This window comes from Rhinopithecus roxellana, chromosome 10 (assembly GCF_007565055.1).
Source record: "Rhinopithecus roxellana isolate Shanxi Qingling chromosome 10, ASM756505v1, whole genome shotgun sequence".
In the NCBI taxonomy this organism is placed as follows: domain Eukaryota; kingdom Metazoa; phylum Chordata; class Mammalia; order Primates; family Cercopithecidae; genus Rhinopithecus; species Rhinopithecus roxellana.
The window spans coordinates 4,729,173-4,741,248 of NC_044558.1; the positions used below are offsets into that span (position 1 = coordinate 4,729,173).

General features: G+C 36.8%; 1 protein-coding gene across 1 annotated transcript in view; it reads left to right on the plus strand.

Moving 5' to 3' along the window:
- Positions 1 to 170: 170 nt before the first annotated feature.
- Positions 171 to 12,076, plus strand: part of C10H12orf4 (chromosome 10 C12orf4 homolog) — a 44,534-nt gene continuing 32,628 nt past the window's right edge. The window contains exons 1-4 of the mRNA XM_010359150.2: positions 171 to 260; positions 2,461 to 2,655; positions 4,532 to 4,677; positions 8,811 to 8,992. Coding sequence (XP_010357452.1) covers positions 2,478 to 2,655; positions 4,532 to 4,677; positions 8,811 to 8,992 — 506 coding nt within the window. The 5' untranslated portion in view covers positions 171 to 260; positions 2,461 to 2,477. The remainder of the gene's footprint in view (positions 261 to 2,460; positions 2,656 to 4,531; positions 4,678 to 8,810; positions 8,993 to 12,076) is intronic.

Here is a 12,076-nt window from a genome sequence, read left to right on the forward strand (position 1 = left end):
GTCTCTGAAATACAGAATAACAGTAGAAATACACCTTATTGCCCTTTTCAAATGGTTAAATTGAAACGGTTTGGGAGATAGGGGCACTTGGACTGAGAAATTTTCTACAAGATGTCAGGAAATAGAAATGGTTGTGGCGAATCTGCGGGCGCGGATCCGCGGGCTGGAAAGTATAAGTGGGCAAGTCAGCTGGTTTCCCAGTGCAGGACGCGCTGACAGCTGGAGTGAGCGGACTACTCAGGACTTCGGAACCAGGCGAGGTGAGCCCAGAACCGAGTGAGGACGCCCTTTCAGACTGACGCCCGTTGCAGAGGGATTAGTCCCCTCACCCGGTTGAAGTTTCTCAGTTCGACCGTCTGCCTTCCTTTTGCCTAATGTGAGCCTCAGAGCCTCCGCTCTGTTGGCTGTGTGTGTTCGGTCCAGCCTTCCTCCCTTCCCATAATCTTATGGGAAACTTTCCTGGATCACGGTTGCTAAAACTGAGCCAAGGCTTCAGGATAGACCATTAGTCTAAAAAAAGAGTGAGGGGAGAAAGAACTAAAGCTACCAGTTTCTTGAAACACAAATCTGAATGTTGAACCAGAGCTTTTGTGTCTGCCTTCTCTTTTTTTTTTTTCTCAACATTCCTGATTCATTCATTTTTTTGCATTTATTAGCGGTTCTTTTTTATTGCCGTGTAGTATTTATCTCATAAAATAAACAAGTTTTCTATTCTACTAATACGCATATTGGTTGTTTCCAGTTTGGGGCTATTATAAGTAAAACTTGTATGGGCATTCTTCCCTGTGTACTTCAGCGAACATATGCGTGTTTGTGTATTTGGATACATACTTAGGAGTGAAATTTCTACATCATAGAATAGACCTTTATGTAGTTTCGGTAGTTTTCTAACATTATAAAAATGTTTATTGCTTTACGTTTAATGTGAATTCTTCCTGAGTAAAACAAATACCCTATCTATTTGCGTTATGGTGAAATAGACGGAGATTTTTGTGTGTAGCCTACATACAGATTTGAAAATATAGTCTGGATAATTCACCTTATCAGCCCCGCCCCCCCACCACACGTACAAAAGTCCTCTGAGTTTTTTTTTATATTTCAGGTGATATCTTTTTAACGAACCGTATGAATAATTGCTTGTTCTTTATTTTTCCCGTGAGCACCATGAAATAAAAACGCCACACAATCCAACAATTATTTATTAGTTTTTGCCATTCCCAACATCCTGCTTAATACATGGAATACAAGACAGTATTCCTCCCACTTCAAGAAGACTATTTTCTAGCAAGAGTAAGAAATAGAGCGTGATAAGTGCCATGATTCAAATAAGTCCATGCTAATATGAGAGACTGTCGGGACCCAGTCCAGTTTTAGGGAGTTGAATAAGTCTTCCTAGAGGCTAAACTGAGACCTGAAGAATTAGCAATTGTTATCCAACGAAATTAAAATCAGTAAGAGTGCTCTAGGCCAAGGAAAAGGCATTCAAAAAGATTCGGCGTGGAAAGAGAAGTTTGGTATTGACAGAAGTTCAGAATGGCTGGAAAATAAAATTTGTGAATTTGTGTGTTAGGAAGGAGAGGTGCAGTTTCTGAGAAAGAGTGGAAATATAAGCAGGGGTGTTGTAAACTGGGATAAGGAGTTTACATTTTATCCCAAGAGCAATGGAATGTCATAGAAAGTTTTTAAACGGATGAACAACATGATCAGATAAGTATATTCCTTTTTTTAAAAGAAAGGTTACTATAACTTCAGTGTAGAAAATAATGTGAGAACTGATTTGATGGGAGAAAGCCTAGCCATAGGAAGTCTAGTTACAAGGCTAATGAATAAATAAATCTTTAATTGATGTTGATTCTTACTTCCTTTAACTAGATTTTCTTCTTTCTTAGTAGTGTCTAGTTTGCCTTTGGGGTGTGGGCCGGAAGTGGAGGTCCTGTACTCTCTATTTTCTGTGTATCTTCTTCCCACATGGAAATCTTTCTAACACTTTCTTACTCCCCTTCCCCCAGTCGGATCTCATGACCACAACCTCTAAGTTCTCCAGAATCACTGCTGGGTCCCTGATTTGCTTCTTTGACTTTCTTTTTACCAGCGGTTTCATAAGCTTTGTATTCCCCCCCATGAACTCTCCCTAAGAATTCTCTCTGCTCTTCTCTCAATGGTCCTTCCCTATTATTGAGAACCCTGCCTTGGAATATAAAGTACTTTATGGCCATAATTTTTTTTTTTCTTAAATCAAGTTTAAAACAAAGTGTTTTTTTATTTGTTTGTTTTTTAAGAAGCACTTTGTTTTCTTCATGGAAGTACAGGGATAAACACTTGGGAAAAACTAGAATAATTGGCTCAGAGTCACACATATAAAATCGCTTGAATGGTGGAATGTTTTCTTAGAAGTAGGACAGCAATAATGAAACATAATTTCTTTATGGACTTATAACCTTCTGCTTTTTTGCTCTTTAGAAATCCTGTCAAAGAATATGAAGAAAAACAGAGAAAGACTCTGCAGTAGAGAGAGAGAATTTGTGTATAAATTTAAAGTAGGAAGTCAGTGCTTAGAACTGAGAGTGCCACTCAGATTTCCTGTTCAAGAGAATGCCAGTCATTTACATGGACGTCTGATGCTGCTGCACAGTTTACCGTGCTTTATAGAAAAAGGTGAGGACTGATTTTTTTTTTAAAGTAACATCGCTTTATTAGTTTCAATAGTCTGTCATTAGAAGTTTCATGTTAGAAAGCATAAACCTAAGAAGCTTTGGAAACAGCCATAAAATAGGAACTGATTCCAAGAATAAAAGCATTTCCCCAGAGCTTTATTAAGTGTTTTTTTCTATAGTTGGTAGTTGTTTATAAAGTATAAAAATTGGATTTTATAATGAAAAATTTGCTACCAAGTTTGGAATTAAAGGAGCTCTTCTGAATTTAGTTCGGTGACGTTATAAGGCAGTTTAGCTATCACTAATTGTGGTAATAGCATTATAGTGCTAAATTGGTTGCCCTTTTAATAATCTGGTTATTAATTTCTGAGATGCCATAGAACAGAAAGTGTACTAATTTTTGAAGTCTTTGCTTACCTAAATTAGTTTTATAAAGTTATATGTATTAAACCATTTTTAAAGGTCTGTGTTCTATCTCACAGTCTAGGAAAAATTTAAAATTCAGAATATGTTAGATCGTAGGTTAGAGTTATAAGAGAATCTAGAAACTTTATAGCCCAATCACATCGTACAAACAAGGAAACTGGGACATAAAGAGGTTAAATTATTTACCCAAGACAGTGGTTGTTGAAATATGGTTTCTAATCATTTAGCAGCAACAGCATCACCTGAGAGCTTGGTAGACATGCAAATTCTCGGGCTCCGTGCCATTCCTGCTGAATCAGAAACTCGGGTAGCATGCGGCAGTCTGTTTAACTAAGGCCTCCAGGGGATTCTAATCACACTTAAAATTGTGAACCACTGTGTAAAGTCGCAAACATGGTGATAATGATAGAGCCCGAGCCAGGACACAGGTGTCCTAACTTCTCTCACAGTGCTCTTCCATTATGTCCTCAGTTCAAATCAGCTGAGGTAGATTTACATCAGCTGGCGAGTACGTGGGCCAAAGCTTACGCTGAGGTAAGAAAATAGCTCAGATCATAAATTTCAGGGATATTCTGGATTTGGGTGAAAATTTGTAAAATGCTATGGTAACCCTGAAATAGTTATAAGATCCTTTTTCTCCACATACCAATATTCTGTAATAAATATGTTGCTGCTTCTGTGCTTCCTGTATCAGGGTGAGCAGGTAAGACAAAAAGACATCTCTTTCAAAGGATGTTACAACGTACCCTTTAAAGCTACATGGAAAACTCTTTTTAATCTAAATACAGTAATGTTCAGACCCTCAAAATCTGTAGCATTTCTTTATGTCCTCATACCCCCGTGGTTTCAAACTGAAATATCAGGCTTAAGAAAGTAACATTACTTTATTAGTACCAAGGGAATACATAAGAGTTAAGACTTTTGACCTTTCTCTATGCAACAGCCTGTCATAGTAAAGGAAAATAATCATGAAGTTAGTTAAATGATCCCCTAAGCTGATTTCATTTTAGTTGGAGATTCTATTAAGAGTATCAGCTTGATAAAATAAAATTTCATGTCCAGGCAAGGTGGCTCGCACCTGTAATCCCAGCACTTTGGGAGGCTAAGGCAGGTGGATCACTTGAGCTCAAGAGTTTGAGACCAGCCTGGGCAACATGGTGAGACCCATCTCTACCAAAAATACAAAAGTTAGCCATGCATGGTGGCATGCACCTGTGGTCCCAGCTACTCGGGAGGCTGAGGTGAGAGGATCACTAGAGTCCAGGAATTCAGGGCTGCAGTGAGCTGTGATCATGCCACTGTACTCCAGCCTGTGTAACAGAGAACCCATCTCTAAATAAATCAATAAAAATTAAAAAATAAGATTTCATGTTGGAATTCTTAGCCAGGTAAAATGTTCCCTATTTATACCTGGATTTTGCTGATGATGGTGTTTGATGTCCCTGTAACAGACTTAAAAGAAGCTCTGACTCAATTTATAGAAGAAGAATCCCTCAGAGATTATGATAGAGACGCTGAAGCATCCCTGGAAGCTGTGAAATCAGGTGAGGTAGATTTACATCAGCTGGCGAGTACATGGGCCAAAGCTTATGCTGAGGTAAGAAAATAGGTGAGATCGTAAATTTCAGGGATATTCTGGATTTGGGTGAAAATTTGTAAAATGCTATGGTAACCCTGAAATAGTTATAAGATCCTTTTTCTCCGCATACCAATATTCTGTAATAAATATGTTGCTGCTTCTGTGCTTCCTGTATCAGGGTGAGCGCGTAAGACAAAGTGCTTTCTGTGTAATACCTTCGTAAAACAAGAGGCTACTTGCATATATCTCACCAGCATAGGGTCACAGATTTAGTAATTAAAAATATGGGGCACCCAGTTAAGTTAGAATTCCAGATAAATGAATATTTTTTAGTATGTCAACATATTACATGGAACATATTTATACTAAAAAATTTTTCACTATCTGAAATTCTAATTTAAGTGAGTGTTCTGCGTTTTATCTGGCAGCCCTAAACCAGCAATAGTAATTCATTTAACCTTTGGTTTGCTTTTATAAACTTATCTTCATTATTGTTGTCTAGTCACATAATATCATTTTCTATTTAAATAATATACCGTTTCATAAAGTCTAAGGTGCCATTAGGTGTACCACAAATGATTTTAGGTACTAAGAAAGAGCACTGCAAATTAAACTGAGAGAATCCAAGATGACATCAAGTATAAGAGGCAAAGAAAAGACTCAAAAATATCCATTGCATTTATCAAGTAATCTTGTCTGTGGCAAGATCAGTTTCAGTAAGTTGGTGGTGGTGGAAACTAGATTTCATTGACTTTAAGAATGTGAGAGTGTGGAAATAGGAAGAATCAGTGTACTAACTGAAGAAGTTTGAATATAAAGAGGTGAAGGATGGGGCACTGGCTACATGGGAACACAAGGTCAAAGGTTTGTTTGTTTTTTAAGGTGGCAGAGTTTAGGACTAGAAGGGATAGAATCCAGAACTCAAATGGAGAATTAATTGTAACTGGGAAGACAGGTACTTCTCCAGTGATAGCCAAAGAGAAGCAGGAAAGGTTGGATATAAACCCAGATAATTTTATTAATTTGGTAGCAGGAAGTTGAGAATATTCTCTTCCGATTGTTTCAACTTTAAGGAAAGATAGGTTATTTGTTTAGATGAGGCGGTAGGTATCATACGATTGTTGGATATTTAAGGAGAAAACTGAGCAGGCAATGATAGGATTGCCAGGCATCATTGAGGCCAAGATGAAGAGTGGCACCAGTTTGTCACCGTAAACTTTAGAGAGTTTTGTGATTTTTCTGCTGCAGCTCTCCAAAGCCTGACTACAGACATAGAGAAGAGGAATAAGATTAGGGTTTTGTTAGGTAGGTAAGATAAGGTACATCAGTCAAGGGAGTTGAGGATATCAGCAAGACAGTGGTTAAATGCGAGATCACAAAATGTAAGCTACATAGGGAAGGAAGTGAAGCTAGATGGCCTTTGATGGCTGATAAAAAAATGAAAACATTGAGAAACTTATGAAGTGAAGGTCCTAATGAGGTTAAATACCAATTACCTGGGAATTATTGAGTGAGAAATCTTGGGTGGAGGGGTGGAGGTTATAGTCAGAGACTAGAATGTTTGAATACTGACTGACTGAGTTTCTGGTGAGGATACTAAATGGTTGGCCGAGGTGGTGTGGAGAACTAGTAAATTTTGCATGTGAACAATGACTATCTGGGCTGGTGGTACAGGGGTAAAAGAATTTACCAAGACAGTTGCAGTTAAAGAAAGGTAGATTTATTAGAGAAAGCAGGAAAATATGTTGCGAGGAGGCAATGGGCAGGCCAGCAGAAGAGAAGCTGACTTCAAGGAAACAAAGACTTGCTGGAGATTTTATGGGACAGCGTTTATGCTGTATGCCGTAGAGTGCTGCGTGCAGTACTGATAACCCCAAGATTGCAGTGAGCTGCAGTCTTGCACCTATCTTGCAGGTGTCTGGTGAAACTTGGGCGCAGAAGGACTACATGGCCTGGACTGGGGTGTCCAATCTTTTGGCTTCCCTGGGCCACACTGGAAGAAAAAGAATTGTCTTGGGCCACACAAAATACACTAACATGAAGGACAGCTGATGAGCTAAAAAAAAAAAAAAAAAAAAAAAATCGGAATTTATGAATTTGTTGTGTTGGGTGGCATTCAAAGCCATCCTGTGCCACAGGTTGGACAAGCTCGGTCTGGCCATGAAGAAAGCCAGACTTATAGCTTCTCTGCTTTTTCTGTTTGCTTTCCTGTGGTCCTGCCAGCCTGACTCCTTTGCCCTAACTGGGACTCCGCAGTAAAGACTGTAGAGTTCAGGAAAGTAAGAAGGCAGGGCCTTGGATGGGTATCCACATGGATATCCAAGTAACCCAGGTTGCAGGATGTGGGGCAGAGAGGAAGTCTTTGAACTTGGTGCCAAAGCTTTACAGGAATGAGGGTGAGTGACGGACAGGTAGGTTGTTAGATAATAATGGCCATGAAAGATAAGGGGTGCTGAATGGTTTGAACCTCAAAGAAGTCAGACGTTATGCCTGGAAGTGGAGGTGGAGAAATAATGGCCTGGACATTGAATAGCTTTCTCCGTGCAGCCACTTCCTCAGTGCCCCATTCCTCTCAGCTGTCACAGTCCCCTTTCTAGTAGCATCTGTCCTGAGGGAGAGGCATAAATTAGACCAAGGAAAAAACTATGTTTAGTTCTTCTCGCGTGGGTATCTTCTACCTATTCATAAGGCTTGCCCTAGGCTGAGTTGAAAATTAAAGCTGCAGATTATTGTAGTTAAATGATCTGGTAGTGGGGCCACTGAACATCTGGTGTTATGTGTGGCCAAGCACATCCCTGCAGTCTTGCAGTAGTTCCTCCCTACAAAATTTCAGCTTTGCCCTGAAGTGAATTTTAAACAGAAATTAAGTCCCATGGGCTGGTTATAATTCCTACAGCAGTCCCACGTCTAAAGATGAACAGTTATCAGAACAGTGTTGGAGTTTCAGAGGCATAGAGGAGATGAAATCCTAGTTCTAGGTTCAGCTAGTCTCCTGCTTTCTGATGTGGCAGCTGGTTGAAGTGAAAGAGAGCAAATTAGAAAAGTTTCCCTGTTGACTGAGTGAGTTCAATATACCTGTTTCTGTGATGTGTTCAGTTGTTTTAAAGTAAATTATTACTCTTAAGTCATATTATAAATTCCAGTTTTTAATATTTTCATGGATAAGAAAAGGGAAGAATTTAGTTGTTTTTTTTTTTTTTTACAGGTATCTTTTGCAAAGATCTATAATGGAAAAAACATCAAAATCTTTGTTTTATTGCTTCTTCATGCCATTAAATCATATGATCTTTGACAAGGGACTTCTCAGCATATCAGTTTCCTCTGATGAGTTGAGGAGGCTGCCCTTGGAATGGACATCTGCACCTCCCTGGGTGTATCTGTGTGTGCTGAGAGCATTCCCATTTTGTTTCTCCCTGTTTCTGCTTTTCTTGTCTATCAGCATTTACTCAGTCCCTTCATCATTTTAATAGCTACCATTTTTATATACTTAAAAGCCTGCTTATATTTTAAAAAGAAAATGTAACACTAGAAAAGGTCAAACTAAATGCATAATTACATATTTATCTTGATATAGGTATGCATGAATTTGGCTTTCATTCACAGGTGACCACATAGGTCACCTTATTTTCTAAATATGTAACCTATTTTAGCAGTATTTTTTTAATAATGAAAAGTTTCCTCTGATTATATAACTAATGCCTGCAAGTTATTTTACCATACAGTATGTTAGAATATAAATAAAGGCTATCAGAAATCCCACTGTCCTGAAATAAGACACCATTAGCGTTTTGTTGATCGTGTGTGTGTGTGTGTGTGTGTGTGTGTGTGTGTGTGTGTATGTGTGTGATTTCACAGAAATGAGGTCATAGCATACGCTTTTATTATGGACACTTCCTATCGCTTCCTCCGCATTAGTACCTCTTTCTCATTTCTGCTTCCAGGTAACTTATATTAAGAACTTAGTCTGCCTCTCCACATTTTTTTTCTGTACTTAGGTAATCCTATATAATATACACACATTCATCTATATATAAAAGAGGGTCTTTCTGTCATTGATGTACAAAAATTGAATCATATACATACTTTTCTGGTAGTCTGTTAAATAAAAATACTAGGTCATGATTTAAGAATGTCTGTATATTATCTTGTAGACCACATTAGAGCATGCAAGGCCTGAAGAACCCAGCTGGGATGAAGATTTTGCAGATGTGTACCATGACTTAATTCATTCTCCTGCCTCTGAAACTCTCTTAAATTTGGAACATAATTACTTTGTTAGTATCTCAGAACTGATTGGTGAAAGAGATGTGGAACTGAAAAAATTACGAGAGAGGTATTTCAAATTTCTTGCATTATCAGAATTAAATGTTACATTGTCAAATAGATGGCCTGCAGAACAGCTTGTTTTTATTTTTTACAAAAAGGATAAGATAGAAAAAAATACTTCAATATTAGAAATTAATTTTCTTGTATGTTTACATGTGTAACTGCAACTGGGAGGGTCCTCATAGGTTTATACACCTTCTAAGTGGTTTACCTAAATAAATGATGCTGGGGCCTTGTATATTCTTATCTCTAATAAGAGGAATAGATTACTTCCCTAGAAGGTTTGCTTTGTTCCAGGCACTGTGCAAAGTGCTTTGGATGCCCTGTCTCATTTGATCTTTACCATAACCCTACATTATTTCCATTTTACAGATGAAGAAGTTTTTGCTTAAATACGTAACTTGTCCAAGGGCATGCTGGAATTTGAAACCGGGAAATCTGACCTCAGAACTGTTAACCACTGTACCATTCTGTCTCCCTGTTCAGAACCTCTGCATTGCCCTGCTCTAACTATGTCCATGGCTCTTTCAGTTCATTTTGTATGCTCAAATACCTTAGAAAAAAACAATAACGCCAGTATTTTTCCAAGAAGTTGTAATTAGATTTGAATTCCTACTGTATGGATTACTTAACACAGTATACAAACATTGCTTTTATTATTTATTTTTTCTTCGGAGTATGTCAAAAACTGCTAGCATTGTGTATTTTAAAATAAGAAGTGGCCTCCCTGACAGCTTTCTAGTAACTCTAGATAAATTGTGATAGGAATTCAGGATGTGTCCTTCTAGATAATCCATTGAAATTTAGCAGAATCTGATAACTTTCATTATCTTAAAAACACTTATGTAAGACACTGGGTGTATATGCAATGAAGGTAATATTTCTAGTGTTGCTTTGATTGTGAGAGTACATTAGGACAAAAACACTTTTTTTTTTTTTTTTTTTTTTTTTTTTTTAAGTGTAACCGACTTAATAGTCCCAAAGGAGTAAATTTAAAAAGATGTGCTGGTTTGTTCCTGGTTCTCATTAGCTTCCCCTTAGAAAACAGTAAGGCTAGCAAGATGAGAATGATCTTTGGAACGTTGTCATGGTTAAGAAAATTTTAAGTACAGAAAAATAATAAGCAAATGTGTTTAATCATTGTTCCTGAGGGATACCCTCTTGTGTGTACCAAATTAGCATTTTTATTGCATAGATTTATAAATTTTCATAACAATTGTACTCCTCTGGACCGTTTATGCTCATACTTTGTAAAATATTAGAATGATCTCTTTGTCAAAAAGAACATGACGTTTTGAGATATTTGTCACTGTTTATAGGTTTGGTTTGTTAACCAGCTGTATTGAGGCAGTTTATTCCTTTTTGATGAGATACCTGTAGTGAGTGGTTGCCACTAGGTATATAGTTGAAACATATTTCCCTGGGGAAGGCAAAATGTTTTTTCTAGTTCTTTATTATGTAACCAGTAAAATTGTGAATATAGTTTAAAAAGAAGAACAAAATATAGAATTAGGTTTTTAAAAATACAGAAAAATAGAATTACCTAATACTAATTAATTACTTTCTGTTGAACTTCATTTGTTTGATTTTTCCTCTTAGGCCTTCAAATAATATAACCTTAAAGTCATCCTGAATCTGTTACTAGCTCTCAGGTCTTCTGTGACTATACTCATTCTGCCTCTTGGGTATATTGATAAATTCCCACTTTGGCTCCCTATACTTCCATTCCTAGTACTTCAGTCCGTCTGTTGAGTGACTCTAACTTGCAGCATAGTTAGCTGCCTGTACCCCCCAGAAAACTCTGTATCTAGCCATTAATAGTCTATAATGGTTCCTTTTTCTAAATCAGAAGAAGATTTCTGTTCTACATGATTCTTCATCTTTTGGGAAGTCGAATTAACTTACTAATTAGCTGCATTTACTGATATTCATACTTTTTTTCTTCGTGGAATAGTTTTTTAGTAGAGGTTTGTTTGGGTTTACTTCATTGTTTGAAATGATCTTTGGCCAATTTCTTGATGGGGTTTGGCCTTCTTTTTTCTGTCTAAACATATAAATAATGCTTGAATTCATCTATTTTTAAAAGTTTTGTCATTTATTTTTCACCTGTCCAAACTGCTAGCTTGAAAAAAAAAGCGATATTCCTCTGGTAGGTAACATTTATTGCAAAGGTGAACAGTATGACTTAAGGTAAGTTGTAATTCACTAGCGTCTGTGGAGGTTGACCTGACATTTTGGTGCTTAATTTATTTATCCAGTTCATGAGCAGAAATGACACATTCTCTTATTTCTTATTTCATTTTAATGCCATTGTACATCTTTAAAAGACAGTTTCTCGGCATAGCATCAATAGTACAAGTTATAATGATCTTTTTTCTTTAAGTATCTTCAAGATAATATGCAGGATGCCAGAGCTGTCACATCTGACATACTGAGCCAGGCTGTATTTAGTATTTCATTGTGTAATAAAATTTTCTTCTATCTTAATAGTAGAAAATATATATTGTATCATCAGCTATATGATTAGCTAGTTGCCTTTTGGACATATTTAGGATGAAATAGATGTTCATGAAATTTTATTTGTTGAATTTCTGTCTTTTTCTTCACAAGAAATGTGCTTTTTTTTTAAGCAAACCAGATTCTAGGTAGTTCTTTAAACTTTAAAAATGGCAATGATACCTTTTATCCACTAGAGGGAACATGTGTAATGTAAAATAGTAATATATATTTATGTCTAAGTTTGTATTTATAAATGTTTAGCAGTTATTTCTGTTTCTAAATAAGAATCTCACTTGCAAGCATAATTTTCACTTGACCTGTAGTAGTTATTAGAAATTAATGGAGTCGTCTGCTTTAGAATTAAGTGGGATTTAAATGATATTGAATATTTACTACCAGAAGGTATATATAGAAATGTATATATGTATAACTTGCTTGAATTTAATTTATCATATATATATGAGTATCTTAATCAGTGTTATAAATAAGTACAAATTCACTCTTTTTTTTTTTTTTTTTTTTTTTTTTTTTTGAGATGGAGTCTCGCTCTGTCTCCCAGGCTAGAGTACAGTGACGCTATCTCAGCTCACTG